Raw genomic sequence first — 18044 nt, forward strand, 5'->3', positions numbered from 1 at the left:
ATGCGACCAACAAACACGACCTGCGGCCACGCAGTTGCACAGCAAAGTGTGCCAGTGAAATTTTGTGGATCTGCATGGTTTGCGACACAACATGCATTTAGCAAAGCATGCTTTGCTTCTAGCAAAGCGTGCCGCATGTTGTGTCGGTCCAGAATTTTCTGGACCACTATATATACATCAAACTCGACCCAAACCTTATTTTTTCACCATTTTTGGTCAAGAAACCTCTAGAATACTCTCTCCACTCTTCATCCACAAGAAATCAAAGGAAAGCCAAGATCAACCACTTCAAATCCATGAAAACAAGTGTGTGAAACTTAGTAAAAGTTCATTTATCTCAAGAAAACCCAAAGGAAGTGAAGTAAGGTTTTGGTGCTAGAAGAGTATTTCCATCCAAGACTTGTTTCTACGCTATCTAAGGTAAGTTTCATGGTATTTTCATGACGTTTGAAGTATTGATAAGTTGAAACACTTGGATTGTAGAAGAGTATAGAAAATGGGTCATAAATGAGTGAATAGTGTCATTGTTGAACAATAGTTGGATTGAATTACGAATATTGGTATGTTGAGATTGTAAGCATGTTATGAATGACCTATAGAACATGGAATAAGTATTATATATGAGAAAACGCGATAATGAGCTATAACCATAATTGTGGAGAAATTAAAGAGAAATGGTGAATTGTGGTAAATGTAGATAAATGATGATTGTTGGTTGCAATATTGTGAATATTGATATGAACGTTTGGGAGCTGGTGTGGAACATGGGAAAAGTAGTATAAACAAAGGAAATGCTGCCCAATTTTCTCTAGCGTTAGTAAGTCCGTTCTTATAATTGTTAGCTAATGTCGATACGAATTCTCTTGAAGGTAGAACGTGGGCATTAAAGGAGAACAAGAAAACGATAGATTAGTAAACGACAAAGGTATGTTAAGGCTCGTCTCTTTCTTTCAAAGGCATGATTCTTTTCCCGATAACCCATAAATATTTTTCCAAAATGTCCGTATTCTTCCAACACAGAGGTTTATGATTTTGTAAGCTCTTACGACAACAATGATGGACATGTTTTTATCATGATGACAATGATGCCAAAGATGAGAACATTTTCTATGATGACTATGATGAGAATGATTCCATGTTTAAAGGTTCCAAGTTATGATTTCAATGACGATATAAGAATGTTGAGCTATTTCTTGATTTCTAAATTTTATTCATGGATGATAACTATTTTTTTTTTTAAATTCCAAAGTATATGAATTGACGCCTTATGAGATTTATGATCTTATTCTATGTTTTCTCTTGATGCTATTCTTCATTGATAATCTCACCTTATAAAAATTGTTCCTTCAAGGTGAGATAAAGCGATGATGATTATTCCATAATATAATCGGAGGTTACCGACCTTACGTCACTCCGATAAAGTGCACTTTTGTTTGGGCTCTAATGCATGCTACGTATATTATATGTGTATATGATATGTATATGTACATAGGGGACATGGGGAAAAGGTGAGGCGCTATAGACGCATAGCCACCTGATCAGCTGGTATCTTATGATATCATCTCGGACGCGGGATGCCCGGACGCGGGATATAAGGGTGATGGATCGGGCCGTTCGTTCCGCGACAATATATTGATATATGATTATATATGGATCGGGCCGTTCGTTCCGCGTCAATATATTGATATATGATGATGATATATGGATCGGGCTGCACGTTCCGCAGTAATATATGATATGATGATGGATATGAAGTAAGTCAGCATGTGCTATTTCTTTTATAAGTGACAGTCATACACAGTTGCTTCCTTGTTGATGCTTCCTTTATCTTATTGATGTATCAATATTATTTATGCCTCTCATACTCAGTACAATATTCGTACTGACGTCCGTTTTATTTGGACGCTGTGTTCATGCCCACAGGTAGACAGGGAGGCGACCCAGACTCGTAAGAGCTACTCGCTGATTTGAAGAGCACTCCATCTTCTGGAGGTGCCATTGACTATTCTTTTGGTATATATGTATATGTATGTTTTGGGCACGACGGGGTCCTGTCTCGTCCTTACGTCTAGTACTCCAGTAGAGGCTCGTAGATGCGCAGCGTGGGTTATATGGTCTCCCAAGGTTATTACGGTATACATGTATATATGTGTATATTATCATTTTGATAGCCGAGAGGCTTATGTATATAAAAGTATTTATGTTCTCAAATGGAAAAAAATGATCTTTTTATGATTTGAGTATAAATTTGATAAAAGAGCATTAAATGAGTAGGATGAGTAATAGAACGAGCGGTGCTCGGTGGTTAGTCCCGGGTACCCGTCGCGGCCCCTAGTCGGGTCGTGACAATTTGCTCCAATGTGCACATGTAAAGAAAGAAGAAATAAAGAATTAGTAGGTAGTCATGATTGATAATATATGGAATATACATAGCAGTAACATTTGATTCAACAAACTCTCACACAATTCAACCATAGCATTTCTTACACCGAGTAGAGCAAACTTAAAATCAAGTCCCAGAATCAGTTACCATAATATTAACTAGCTCGTTCCATAAGCATATATACCGGTTACAAAAATGCCACAAGACATGGTATTTGAACAAAACAACATTTTATATTCATGGCCTTTATTATGAATACAAACAGATAGTAAGGTGCAGTACATGAACATACAATGGCACTTTAGCTTTAAACAAATTCATGATGAGAGGATTTTAAAAGTGGGGATAAACATTTTAAATACAAAAGGTATATTCAGTTTTTCTTTTTTTTTTAGATGAGATGATTAAATCATTGCCTTGGAAACTTATTGGGAGAGTAAAACTACCTATAAATGTTATCTGTTTCAGCCAGACAGCCTTAATACTGCTTTGCCAAGACAAACTCCACAAAAGAAATATCCAGCATGTAAATAGGTGTTACATGTGTTGAAAAAGAATTCATGTAAGTTTCAACCATTTGTTTCTACAATGTTCAATAACAACAGATTCTGGAGCATGTTCCTTTTGATTTTTTTTGGACTAATTTGGGTCATACCAATTAGTTTAAAAAGCCTATGAAAGTTCACTATTTTTAGATGTGAATAAGAAAAGGCACAGGTTACAAACCAACAAAGTTTTTAAGGCCTTACCAGAGAACTTACTACCTCAACATCAGAAGACAACAAATAACCCAAGATCCATGTTCAACTACATGAAACAGTAAGCACATAAAGGAAAAAGATCCATGTTCAACTACCTCAATGTTAGAAGACAACAACTAAGCTAACACAAAACAACAAAATAACACAAGATCCATAAAATGTAAAAGAAGAGGAAACAAAATAATGCACATAAAATTTACTACCTCAATATTGGAAGACAACAAAATAACACAAGATCCATGTTCAACTACATCAAGAATACTTACTAATAGCGCAAAAACAAACAAAAAGTAAAATAAAATAAAATTAAAAAAAACAAACAAACTACATCCAGATTTATATTTTGGCCACGAACTAAGCTAACGAGATTAATAAGAAAAGACCGACCTTTTTCGGGTGCAGTGAAACTGGGTTGCGAGGTCTTAGATCCGACGCGCTCCAACCTCATGCTCTAGTAGCTTTTAGATATATGAAAAGATGGCAGCAAGCAATTACGAGTTTTGCAGTTAAGAAAAGAGAAGAAAACAAGAGTTTTTTTTTTGAAGGAAATGTTTTCCGTGTCTCCTTTCATTCCTTGACTTGGTTAATATACAAACTATACAACCGTAATGTTAGGCTAGAATTAAGGAGCTAATTCTACCAAGTATTATGTTAAGCAAAGCTAACCTAAAATAGGAGATTACAAAATATTCTAACCTAAAATAGGAGATTACAAAATATTCTAACTAATATTTACATAATCTATCACACTCCCGCAGTCGAAACGGGAGGTTTACGAACGCTGAGACTGTCCCAAAAATCTTCAAATAAGACTTGTGGTAGTCCTTTGGTGAAAATATCGGCAATCTGATAACGATATGGAACATGAAGGACACGAACCTGTCCTCGCGCAACCTTCTCGCGAACAAAGTGGATGTCCATTTCAATGTGCTTGGTGCACTGATGTTGTACTGGATTTCCTGAAAGATAAATGACACTTACATTGTCACAATATACCATAGTAGCCTAATGAATAGGACAATGTAATTCTAACAGAAGATTTCGAATCCAGCATGACTCGGAGACAACATTAGCAACCCCCCTATACTCCGCCTCAACACTCGAACGAGAGAGGGTAGGTTGGCGTTTCGAAGACCAAGATATCAGGTTATCTCCAAGGAAGACACAATAACCAGACGTCGATCGACGTGTGTCAGGGCAGCCCCCCTAATCCGCATCAGTGTAGGAAAGGAGGTCAGTAACTGAAGATGGATAAAGATGCAAACCATAATCAATTGTACCCTGAATGTAACAGATGATGCGCTTAAGAGCATGCATATGATCATCTCGCGGAGCATGCATGTGTAAGCATACCTGTTGAACAGCATAAGAAATATCCGGCCTCGTGAAAGTAAGATACTGAAGTGCACCTGCGAGACTGCGATAGTGAGTCGGGTCATCATATGGAGCACCCGATGTGCTGCTTACCTTCGGTTTAGTATTAACCGGAGTAGAAGTAGCCTTACAAGAAGACATTCCAGCTCGATGAATGATTTCTTCGGCATACTTACGTTGCGAAAGAAACATGCCATCCTTATGGCGAGTGACGTGAATGCCAAGGAAATAATTCAAAAGACCCAGATCCTTCATAGCAAATTCCGAGGCAAGGAGAGCCATAATGGTGCATCGGAGAGAATCTGAGGAAGCAGTAATAATAATATCATCAACATAAAGTAAAATGTATGCCATATCGGACCCCTTTTTGTAGATGAACAAAGAATTGTCAGATCTGCTATTTGAAAAACCAAGAGAAAAGACATAATCTGCAAAACGCTTGTACCATGCCCTCGAGGCCTGCTTAAGTCCATATAAGGACTTACGGAGTAGACATACATAATCCGGATGAGTGGGATCTCTGAAACCCATAGGTTGATGAATATACACTGTTTCCTTGAGCTCACTGTGTAAGAAAGCATTCTTGACATCTAGCTGATGAATAGGCCACCTCTTTGATAATGAAAGACTGAGAACGGTACGGATCGTAGCCGGCTTTACCACCGGACTGAAGGTCTCCCCACAATCAATGTCAACCTGTTGAGTCTTTCCATCACCTACAAGACGGGCTTTATGCCTCTCAAAATCACCATTAGAATTTTCTTTATGAGTGAAAATCCACATAGAACGAATAACATTCACATTAGGTGGACGGGGCACCAACTCCCACGTCTTATTTTTAATAAGAGCATCAAATTCATCATCCATGGACATTTTCCAATTCGGGTCACGAAGGGCGGTCACAGGGTTACGAGGGAGAGGGGATTTCGTAACCCTGGTATTCAAGTTAAACGTTCGTTTTGGCTTAAAAATACCATGTTGACTCCGGGTCACCATTCGGGGCTGATTGGTAGATTGGGGCGGCTGGGGTGATGTTCGTGTGGGTGTGGGAGATGGAGCCGATGGCTGTTGGCCCAAGGCAGTGGCAGGGGAGACGGCTAGCCCATTCGCTGCCAACACTACAAGAAAAATGCTCAATAGCGAAGGGAAAACTGGTCTCTAAAAGCCCATTTCTGGTCCCTAAAGGTCAATAGCGACCAGAATATCCCGTCTCTATAGCCTCCGCCACTAAAGATCATTAAGGACGAGTTTGAGTGCTCGTCGTTACAACATTTTCGCGACCAGCTTAAAACTGGTCTTTAAACATCTTTAGGGACCATTTTTCTGGTACCTAATTGAAGATTTTTGAGACGAACTTAGTGGTCGTTAAACAGTTTTTGCGACCAGTTAAAACCTGGTCCTTAACTTCTTTGCCGACCAGTTTAAAGCTGGTCATCAACTGGTAATTTAGCGACCAGATTTTCAGCTCATAAAAATGGCTTTTAAGGACTAGCAATCTAGTCCCTAAAGAAACAACTAACAGGTCCTAAATCACATTCAATTTGCAGCTAGAAAATATGGTAATTAATGTAAAGTTGACGCTTCTTTCATATATATAGAAAAAGTAATTACAAAACATGAACACCATCAGTTACCGGTAATGTACATCAATGATGTCATTTAGTCACAGTATTTTGTACATAGACCCCTAAGACTGTCATATATAATTTTCCCAACATTCCTAGCAAAATGATGGTCAATCTCGTGAACTTCAATTTGTACATAGACCTTTTGCTGCTCGTGAACTTCAATTTCCATACCTGTAAAAGTATTAAAAATCCATTTAGAAAAAGACTACAAAAAGTCAACTGGAAAATTGGTTAAATAACAAGACAACTTCAGCAGAACTGCACTTAGCAACAATATTAATGTAAAAAAGATTCAGATGCACATTGGACATGAAGTGGTTTCTATCTTTTCATTTTGGTGTAGCACACAAAAACAAAAACAAGGTGGATAGAAGAGGCTGACAACTGAGATCAAAAGCAAAACTGTTTTTCTGGGCATTTCTCCATTACAAATAATATTCCAGTAACCAAACAATTTCAGCATGCAACAATGATGTCTCTAAATTTGTACAAACTCTACATTTATAACAACTATTACCTATTTTATGTTTATGTTGATTTTCCTACAAACTGGTCATAACATAATAATGGTCTTCTAGTATGTGATCTAATGAGAACTCACCTAATTTCTTTATGTTTGAGACACTTAAGATGACAACTAATTTGTTTCAACTCCTAGTTCAATCCATACTTTGTATCGGTGATTGTCTACTATATTTTTATTTATTTTCTAAACCTTGCTTCAGAATGTAGACCATTCCTGATATACATTTTTCATGTGTCTCTTTTTTTAGATGGAGGTAGATATTTTACTTAGTCTTGATTTTCTTGGCGATCAAAAACCTATGGTTCTTTCTACTTCTTCACGAATCAAACTGGCTCAGTTTTACTATTATCTACTGATGATTTTATTATTATTTTCCTCTACTTAACGATTGTACTTAATCGTGAATGTCTCCGGAGATAAACTAGTGTTATATTCTCCATAACAAAGATTCCAACTACCAGACAATTACAATAACATTTCACCATTATAAATAAGATTTCAGAAAGCCACAAGTACTATAATCGACTAGATTTCAGAATGTGTTGGTGCAAATAAAAGTGAGGACATATCACATATCTAAAAATTCTGTCTCAAAACAAAATAAATACACTTACGCCAACACTGTCACAACAGCCAAAACTCTATTTGTTCTATCAATTCTGCCAAAAAGAGAATATTCTGCATTATTTTGTGGAAAGTGATGTAGCCGAGGAGACCAAATAGGGTGCACAAGATGACTTTACTTATCAGCCCAATTATAATATGCTAGGAGCTTTGAAAGGGTATGACTTCCTATAAATATGGAGACCATACTAATAATGTGAATAAGCAGATACCATATTATATGCACTCTGAAAGTTGCACTGAATAGTACCTTTCCTAACTGGTGGAGTATCTGCCACACTATTGAGAAGCTTAGACCTATCCCTGAAAGATTAATTGTCTACTGGAAATTGCCATCTCAGTATCAAGACCTCCCAAGAGATGCTAAAGGAACATACAATCTAGATAAATGGCAGATGCCTAACATAAAAATAAGATACGACAAAGTTTTTTTTTCTTTTTTTTTTTGTAAGCTAAATCTCTACAATGTAAGTACTGTGTATGTCTACAATGTAAGTATTGTGTATAACTGCAGTCTTTTGCTTGAGGTCAGGCCTAGTACCCCTTTTGTTTTGTATCCTTCATGCGATATAATACAACCCAGCAAGAACTTGGAACTTTATTGAAAAAACAAAACTACCAGAATTTTACACAGTTAGACTACATGTCAATATTTCATTTCTTAACCTCTTAATAGTTATTTCAATTGTAGTTAACAGTTAGTTTCATAAGGAGGGCACAACATATTCATTTGCTCAGGGCAGGGAGTCTGCTTATGCTTCAAAAAATAACCAAGCAAGCAAATATACTTTAAAGAAAAATTATAATTTTGAGTAAGTTAGTACTAACTTGGCATCATCAAAGGAATAGTCATTCTTCAGAGCATTCTGATGTCAAAGGCTAGAAATTGGAGTGTTAAGATAAAAACCACTCTTTCAATTGCTTCAGTTCTTTCATCTCATTTTTCAAAGTTAGACAAGCGATCCTTTAAACTTTGAACGCAATTATCCTCTCCATTCGTTCCATAACTCTTTCATCCATCCAAAAATATGATCCCAAAGAATATCCATGTCATCACCCTCAAATATGTCCTGCAATAAATCAAACTTCGGTTGACATCCAATACACAAGTTAAAAGTGCTCGTTTGGAGCAAACGGAAAATCCAATTACTGTATATAGAGGGCCAAAGATATGAAACAAATAAGGTGTTAAACATCTGTTTAAAATGTATCTTTAAATTTTTGCAATTCAGCAAGGTGACAATACTGAATAAGAGAAAAAACCTGTGAGAGAAGTTGTCATCTCTGCTTATGACAAGAACATTTCTACAAGGTTGTAAACTGAGTAAGAACATTTATCTGTTGGCCTATGTTACCTTTTAAGACAAAATTAAATTTCACAATTTATACTAAGTAGCTCCAATAATAGTAGAGCAGGCTCGTATTTACAGCCAACATGACAATCTCTTCTATATATAAAACCATTTCCAAGTTGCTTCGTTAATATTGACAATCTGATCTTATCACATTTCACATCAACTGAGAATAGAAAAACTCAATTGCCATAACCCAGGTCACAGATCTGGGAATGAACTAATATCATAGCTCTAAGCTACAATCCTCACGTGCTAAGTTCCTATATACACTAGTAAGAATATGGAATTCCATCCAGATTTTGGGTTTACACACAAGTGTGAGCTCTTAGTCCAAAATAATATTATCGTCTTAGTTGTGGATTTGTCAATGGACTTATTTAATACGTACTAAGTTTCCAGGAGCACTAAAGCCACACTTCACACGTGCTAAGAAGAAAAAAAGCATATTACATAAATTTAAGCCCTCTCCCTCGTCCCTTGCCTATAGAACCTGGTGTAACAAACGCATATTCAGTAGCTTTCACAGTGGATTCCACCTCATTTTCATTCTTTGATAGTTTAATATCAAACCTACAAAAAAAAAAAAAAAGTTAAAACATTATAAAGAAAATGTACTAACAGAAAAATCATGTAATCAGAATATATAATAATGAATCTGCTAATGACATAAAGAGATACTTCACCTCAGTCGTTCTTTTTCGCTTATTTTGTGTAGGATTTTCTAAATCTACAACATCATCATCCAATTTTTGCACAACCTCAGAAAAATCACGAGGTTGCGTCTTTCTCGCTACACGCCAACCCTTATTGGAATTATCACTAGCATAAAATACTTGAGATCCTTGGTCCGCTAATATAAAAGGCTCATTTGTTTTTAAAAATCGCCCCCAATTAACACTTACGATGCCATATTCATCTGTTTTAATTCCTTTCGTGTTATCATATGCATCAAACCAATTACATTCAAACAAAATCACTCTCCTTCCCGTGAATTGCAATTCAAGAATTCTATATGAAATCTATATCCATTAACAATGTAGCCATTATAACGTAACACATATGGGGTAGGACCACGTGAAAGTGCGAGGAGATCTTCCATGATTCGACTATTATCTCCTTTATGCAATTGTGCAACCTATCAACAAAATAAAATTGATTACTTTAGAATGAGTAATATAATATTAGATTTCCAAATTTGATGTGTATATATTACTCACCCTATCTTTAAACCATTCAATAAACTGTCTATTCCATTCTGCACCGGACAAGTGTTGAGTAGCATCTACATGAATTTGTGCAAACTCTCTACAAATTTCAGTTGAACCATAAATTTCACACAAAAGAAAAACAATCCTAAGGTAAAAATAAAAATGAAATATGATATGAAGGAAATAATTTTCTTACGGAAAATGAAATATGATATGAAGGAAATAATTTTCTTACTCTAGAAATGGTAGAACTTCATCACAATTCTTCAGTATGTATATATGTGCTTGCTCCAATTCATCTGCTTCAATATCACGCTGTTTTGGAGCTCCTAAAGTTTTTCCAGATTTACAAAATAGAGATAGACCTCCATCGGACTTTGGTAAACCACCATCATAATTTCGTTCTGGCCGATTAAACTTTGTGTCAATTCTATGCAGATACCTCGAACATAAGGTCATACATTCATTTGCAAGGTAACCTTCTGCAATAGAACCTTCTGGACACGCCCTATTACCAATGAGAGATTTCAAAAAATATAACCATCGCTCTATAGGATACATCCACCGATACTGAACCGGTCCAGCAAGCTTAGCTTCATTAGCTAAGTGAACAGGCAAGTGCACCATGACATCAAAAAATGAAGGAGGGAAGACCTTTTCTAACTTGCAAAGAGTTATAGGAATTTGAGCTTCAATCTGTTCCAAGTCATCAGTTCTTAATACCTTTGCTCCAAGCACATTAAAAAATAAGCACAACTCAACAAGGGGTTCACAAACTGTTTTGGACAACATACCACGTAGCGCAAGAGGGAGTAAATGCTGTAAAAGAACATGACAATCATGACTCTTTAAGCCAGAAATCTTGTGATCTTTCAAGTTAACACACTAAGAAATATTAAATGAAAATCCATCTGGGACCTTTAAATTCTTTAAAAATAGACATAAGTTGTGCTTTTCTTGAGGAGATAATGTGTAACAAGCTGTTGGAATTTCATATTTTTCTCCTTTTTTGATAGGGTGCAATTCCGACCTAATGTTCATTTCTTGCAAATCTAGTCGAGTATTAATGGTGTCCTTGGTCTTTCCTTTGGCATTCATGATCGTCCCCAAAATATTATCACATATATTTTTCTCGATATGCATAACATCCAAATTATGCCGCAACAAGAGAGATTTCCAATATGGAAGTTCAAAAAAGATACTCTTCTTATTCCAATTATCCTTTCGGCCATCATGTGATATCTTGATCCTTTTCTTTGGATCCTTTGTTAACTGCAACCCTTCAAGATCCTGTACTTGATTAAGTATCTCAACACCAGAACACATTTTTGGTGGAAGCCTTTTCTCTTTTGTACCATCAAATGACGCCCTATCATTCCTCCATTTGTGATTAAGAGGAAGGTAACACCGATGACCCATAAAACACTGTTTCTTACTATTAGCCAATCTGATTGAGTAAGTATCTTTGTTGCAACACGGGCATGCCAATTTCCCTTTTGTACTCCATCCGGATAAATTTCCATATGCTGGAAAGTCATTGATGGTCCATAACAAAGAAGCACGTAACTTGAAATTCTGTCTAGTTGATGCATCAAAAGTCTCTATACCAAATTCCCATAACTCCTTCAGTTCTTCTATCAAGGGCTGCAGATATATGTCAATTGCATCTCCTGGACTATCTGGACCAGGTATAAGCATTGACATAATGAAATTTTCTTGTTTCATACACAACCAAGGTGGTAAATTATAAGGAATAAGTACCACTGGCCAAATGCTATATGAGGTTTTTGAATTCCGAAATGGCTGAAATCCATCACTAGGAAGTCCAAGTCGAACATTACGAGGCTCGGCCGCAAATGAGGGATGAAGCTCATCAAATGATTTCCATGCCATTGAATCAGCCGGGTGCCTCATTATTCCATCATCAACTCTTTCATCATGATGCCATGTCATTAGAGAAGATGTCTTTGTAGACATAAACAACCTTTGAAGCCTGGGCTTTAACGGAAAATAGCGTAAAGTCTTTGATGCTATCTTTTTACCTTTTCTATTCTTTGCTTCCCCGCTATGTTTTTCTATTTTCCATCTGGACGCACCACAAACTTTACAAGAATCAAGTAAGTTATCCTCCTTCCAGTATAACATGCAATCATTTACGCAAGCATCAATCTTGTGGTAGGAAAGCCCAAGGTCCCGAATTACCTTTTTTGCCTCATAATATGAATTTGGTAAATTTGCTCCATCTGGCAACAACTCCTCTTTTAACATTTTCAATAACATTGTAAATGACTCATTGCTCCAACGACCCATACTTTTTATGTGAAGCAATTTAATCAAAGTTGAAAGCTTTGAGATTTTTGAACTTTGGTATAGTGGCTTCTCGAAATCTCTCAATAGACTATAAAATTTTTTTGCTTCAACATTCGGTTCCTCTTCAGGTAAATCATCACAGCCACTGTTTGCAATGCGTTCATCATGATTAGGATATAAATCTCTCAAAATTTCTTGTATTTCGTCCTCACTCTCACATTCTTCTACTTCATTATCATCTTCGCATTCCGACAGCGGCTCACCTAAAACTTCCCCATGGTGATACCAAAAAGTATAATTTTGAATTATTCCATATACGTTCAGATGTGTCTCAACAGTCTCGCGCGTTCCTAATGTTGTGTTACAACACTTGACACATGGACATCGTATTTCATACAATTCTCCTGTTCTTCGAAAAGCATAATCCAAAAACTTTTGTACCCCGATTAAGTAGGCTTCATTAAGTCGATTATCAACAAGTTGCATCCATTGCTTACTTGGTGCCATAACCTAGAATAGTAAATAAAAATTAGATCAAAATACAACAGAATAACAACATTCTTAAGATGCACATAACTTTTTATTAAACTTGTCAACTCATATTTTTGATTAGAAAACTCTCACAGATATCACAATAGTAAGATAAGCTATAATAAATTAGCCAAAAAAAGAAAGATAAGCTATAAAATGCTATGCCAAAACATATAACAAACAACTGCTCAAGTAAATGCGATATTTTTTCACTTCAAAGAAAACCACTATATGAATCATTCCAAATAATGATAAAAAATAAACAATTAAAGTGGACTAGGAGTCATGCAAGATTATGTTAGCATCCATGAAATTCACTAACGTACAAATCCTCAAATAATTGCATATGACCTCAGTCGACTAACTTTGAATACAAAAAGCATTTCTTCTCACCAATGATTAAAAAAATACAAAAAGCAAAATGAATTAATTCCTAGTTCACAGCTACAGAAAAAATAGTACTACCAGATATTCAGACAGACTCAAAGAAATCAACAAATCACTCATTCCCAATCCAAAAATGGCAACTTTACTACTCCTCCGTTCCAACCTAACTCCCCTTATCTAATTTCTATTCAGCATATGCAAAAACCAAGGAATGAGCTTTGTTAATTCAGTGAAGAGGAGTAATTTCATTCCACAAAAAAAAAAAAAAAAAAATACAGATCCTAGATTATAATGCTTAAAACTGAGGCAATGTGAATCTTAAATGGTAGGGAGCAGATCATAACAAAATAAACGCAAATATTGACACCGAAGATTTTCGGCGAGTGAATCTGTTACTCCAACTACAGTGCTACTGAATAAACAGAGTTCCACCGGAAAATCTATTTGAGATGCTTTAACAAAGCCAATTCACATCATCGTTTCTTTCTCGCCTAATTTTTTTTTTTTTTTTTTGAAATCAGATTAGACTTACCAAATTGAATAAGTTGGTTTAGGCAATTAAAAAAACCATAAAAGTTCAAAGTAAAGAAACTAAATTAGAGTCTCTACTGGTTAAAAAAGTTGCAAATTCATCACCTCATGGGAAAAACCACAATGACAATCCTAATGAAACTTTCATGGCCCTTTAAGAAAATCCCCATAAGACATGCTTATGCAACCCTAACAGACAAAATCCTAAAATAAACTCTCAATATCTCCTCCTTGACCTTCAAGCCCTAGCTTTAAACCCAGAACTATCACTTTTTAATTAGCCCTCACATAACAACAATTAGTATCCTAAACAGCCCAATCACAGAGATAAAGAAAGAACTAAAGGAAGAAAATTTTGGTTTCAATAGAAAAAGATGATGAAGAAAGAGATGAAGAATAAAGAACTTACTGTTGAAGGATAAAGAAACTTCTGGTTAATTTAAACAGCAGTTGTACGTAGACAAGATATTGAGAGAGGTGAGATTTAGGGATTGAAGATATTGAGATGAGATTTAGGGATTTTATTTTGTGTGTGTGAGAGAGACATTTTAGCCTCTTTTTAACTTCGCGCCTTTGCTCCTTCTAGTCCGCCCTAAAATTTTGGCGTTCCCCTTTTTATCCCACTTAAATTTTCACTTTTAGGGGCGAGATGTGTGTTTTTTAATAGACCAGGTTGAGCCCCTTTGCGAAATAAAAGAATAAAATAGCGAATTTGGGACTAGAAAAAAATATCATCCCTGTAGGTATACTTTTATAGACCATATTTACAACCCGTCATAAAATCTTGGTCTCTGAAAAGCCTTTTTCTTGTAGTGCAATGGAGGGGAGGTGGCAGTACGGTCCACGGTGGGAGGGAGGATATTCGGCTGGGTCACGGGTGCAGCGTGTGGTGGTCTGGGCTGATTATCCAGATCAGTAGCCATATGATGCAACCAAAATGGGGAAATCCCATCATCCAAGAAATCATAAGTAGGTGAAGTGGGAGAATGTAAATTGGAAAATGGGAAAACATTCTCATAAAAAATGACGTGACGAGAAATAATGATTTTGTTGGACGATAAATCATAACATTTATACCCTCTATGATTCGTAGGATACCCCAAAAATACACACGGTGTAGACCGGGCTTGCAATTTTTGGATAGTCGTAGAAGGAAAGAGGGGATAACATAAATACCCAAAAACCGGAAGATGAGAGTAAGATGGCGTTCTTTGGTATAGCACTTGAAGAGGAGAAACATGACCCAATAATTTGCTTGGTAAAATATTAAGAAGATATGTTGCCATTTGTAAGGCGTGATGCCAAAACGAAGGGGGAAGAGAAGCATGAGCAAGGAGAGTCCGAGTGATATTATTTATAGATCGGATTTTTCTTTCGGCTTTCCCATTTTGTGAGGACGTATGTGGACAAGAAAGACGAAATGACATCATATTAGACACACAAAATTTCCCGAATTGACCATTATCATATTCCCTCCCATTATCACATTGGACATTTTTAATATGACGTTCAAATTGGGTATGAATGTGGGCTTTTAAAGCTAAGAATTTCGCATAAACATCGGATTTCTTAGCTAAAGGAAAAGTCCATAAAAACTTCGAAAAATCATAAAAAAAAACAACATAATGCCGATGACCCAATGAACTTAAAACGGGAGAGGTCCACAAATCACTATGAATAATATCAAATGGCATCAAAGTTTCGGAAATAGAAGAAACAAATGGCAACTTAATGTGTTTACCAAGAACGCAAGAACGACAAATACTAGAATGACAAGATTTATTACATTCAATGCTTTTATTGAGCCTAAGACAATCCAAAATAGAATTTCCCGGATGACCCAAACGATCATGCCAAAAAGGAGAGGACAAAGCCGCAAAGGTTGATGGAGTGGTGGTTGGATATTTGATGGTGGTGATTGGATAAAGATCTCCCCGACTATCACGCCGCATTAGTGTCATCCCCATCTGAAAATCCTTCACAGAAAACCCATATGGATCAAATTCAACAGTCGCAGAATTATCAGTAGTAAACTTCCGCACTGAAATTAAATTCTTAATGAGTTTAGGAGCATGTAAGACATTCCGAAAGGATAAAGGGGGGTGTGGGAGAGGCAAACTAGTATGACCACAACCACGAATTAGAATCGAATGACCATTTCCCATAACAATACCATTATTTTGATTGCTCAAATTAAAATAAGACGTGAGATTACCGGTCGAGGATGTCATATGAGAAGTGGCCTCGGTATCCATGTACCAATTTTGATCGGGCGGGTTCAAAGTCATTGTGTGCATTGCGGACTCGATGTCGGTTGGAACATACGACCCATGAGGTGCTACTGCTGGGATGGAGGAGGGCCTAATATACCCTGCTGCCGTGGTGGGCCAGTTGGGGGACGAGCCCAAGAAGTGGTCGGGTACGGACATGGGGGAGGAGCAGCAGCCCATCGAGGTTGCAGTACCCACTGCCAGTGACCAAGTTGTCCGGCATGCCACTGCTGCGAAGAGGAGCCCGCTGGCTGTGCACCACCGCTGCTACGGCCTGAACCACCGCGTCCGCCGGAGGAGTGTTTACCGCTGCCTGAGCCTCGACCAAAACCACCTCTACGGCCATTCCCAGAATTGTGGCGGTGGGAATTTTTGTTTTTCCCTCGGTGTGAGCTTGTGTTTTCAGAGTGAAGGGCAGCGTCGTCGACCGCGACTAGCATAGCCGAACCAGACCCGTGAAACACCATGGCTGCAAGTTCACGTTCTTCCAAAACAAGGGAAGACCGAGCCTCTGTGAATGGGGGGAGAGGCTTAGCATGGCGAATTTTTGTCCCAACCCCTTTGTACGCTTCAGTGAGACCCCAAACCAGTTGAAGGACAAGGCGGCTATTCGTCACGGGAGCCCCGACGTTTTTCAGTTGATCCGCAAGGCTCTTTAGACGTTGACAATAGGCGGAGGCATTGGGAAAATCCTCCATACGAGTCGTCGTGAATTCTTGTTCGAGAGTCACCGCACGAGAGTTTTGATGATCTTGGAATATATCACGCAAGCGAACCCAAGCGTCCATGGCAGTAGCGTCTGGTTCGATGATGGTGTTTAGCAGATCATTCGAAATTGTCGAATATATCCATTGAAGCACGGTGGCGTCAATGGTCGTCCATAATTTGACTTCCTCATCAGTTTTGGGAGCCGACTTCTTCTTACCTGTGGGGGAGGAATGATGTGATAAAGGACCTTGTGAGAACGAGCATGAATCTTGAAAAGCTCGACCCATGTTCCGTATTGTGAGTTGTCCATCTCAAGAATAACAGAGATATGATTCTTGATATTCGAGACCGCGAGGGCCGGGTGGAACGAGGACTTAACCGGAGTGGGTGTTGCATCGGCAATGGCTGATGGATTAGAGTGAAGGTGACGGAAAGAGGATGAAGAAGGAGGGACTAGGGCGTAGCGGAAGAATAAGGAAGAAGAAAAAAAAAACCTAATCTGATGCCATGAAAGAAATGTTTTCCATGTCTCCTTTCATTCCTTGACTTGGTTAATATACAAACTATACAACCGTAATGCTAGGCTAGAATTAAGGAGCTAATTCTACCAAATATTATGTTAAGCAAAGCTAACCTAAAATAGGAGATTACAAAATATTCTAACCTAAAATAGGAGATTACAAAATATTCTAACTAATATTTACATAATCTATCATTTTTAAAGGGGCAAGAGAGGCGGTTCAAAAACTTTAAAGCCACAGTTTTAATCGTGAAGCAATGGTAAATTTCGTGTTTTTCCCCCCTTCCTACGGCTGAAAGTTTAAGATGCATTTATAGGAGAAGAATGCTAGGGTTAGGATTCTAATGAGCGGGAATTTGAAATAAAAAATTCAAAGTTGAGTCAAAACTCGTGCTAATCCGAACGTTGAGGTTTCTTCACGTGATTTGATTCAGATTTTGCTCAAAATGGACAGATCTTCTCTGGTCCTTGAAGATTTTAATGTGTCTATATTCACCAAAGGAGGGTCTTCTAGGATTGGGGCGTTTAAAGAAAATATTTGCACCAAAATGGTGTAACCATTTGTGTCTAGAGAAAAGAATTGATGGAGCTTTGTCAAGAATGGAAAGGGAAGAGAGAGAAGGTGGGGAGGCTGCTGCTTTGTCAAGAATGGAAAGGGAAGAGAGAGAAGGTGGGGAGGCTGCTAGTAGAATTAGGAATTAGGTTTTTAGGAAATTAGAGAGAGGCTAAGATGAGTATTGTTCTGTTGGGTTGGTCTTACACGAACTGGGCCTTAGCCCAAGTAGTTTTAGGACTAATTATGGGCTGAATTAACATAATCATGTGGGGAATGTGATATAATAATTTAGCCATTAGCATTAATAAGGTGTAATTTAATGAAATATAAGTAACATAATAATAAAGTAAGAATATTATTTAGATTATAGCT

The 18044-nt window shown here is 37.3% G+C and overlaps 2 protein-coding genes across 3 annotated transcripts; both read right to left on the reverse strand.

Moving 5' to 3' along the window:
- Positions 1-6092: 6092 nt before the first annotated feature.
- LOC132640428 (uncharacterized) lies at positions 6093-14161 on the reverse strand. Of its 2 annotated transcripts, XM_060357019.1 has the most exons (6): positions 14028-14161; positions 10095-12679; positions 9869-9956; positions 9335-9786; positions 8125-9221; positions 6093-6317 (listed from the first exon to the last, which is right to left on the reverse strand). In XM_060357019.1, the coding sequence occupies exon 2, from the start codon at positions 12674-12676 to the stop codon at positions 10745-10747; it is 1932 nt and encodes a 643-aa protein (XP_060213002.1). In that variant the 5' UTR covers positions 12677-12679; positions 14028-14161; the 3' UTR covers positions 6093-6317; positions 8125-9221; positions 9335-9786; positions 9869-9956; positions 10095-10744. The 2 variants fall into 2 exon arrangements, with proteins under 2 accessions (XP_060213002.1, XP_060213001.1); XM_060357018.1 differs by having other exon boundaries at positions 8125-9786.
- Positions 14162-15811: 1650 nt separating this feature from the next.
- On the reverse strand, positions 15812-17771 carry LOC132642279 (uncharacterized). Its single transcript, XM_060359525.1, has one exon. It carries the CDS (start codon positions 16881-16883, stop codon positions 15957-15959), a length of 927 nt encoding a protein of 308 aa, XP_060215508.1. The 5' UTR covers positions 16884-17771; the 3' UTR covers positions 15812-15956.
- Positions 17772-18044: the final 273 nt, after the last annotated feature.

The sequence above is a fragment of the Lycium barbarum genome, chromosome 5 (genome assembly GCF_019175385.1).
Source record: "Lycium barbarum isolate Lr01 chromosome 5, ASM1917538v2, whole genome shotgun sequence".
Classification (NCBI taxonomy): domain Eukaryota; kingdom Viridiplantae; phylum Streptophyta; class Magnoliopsida; order Solanales; family Solanaceae; genus Lycium; species Lycium barbarum.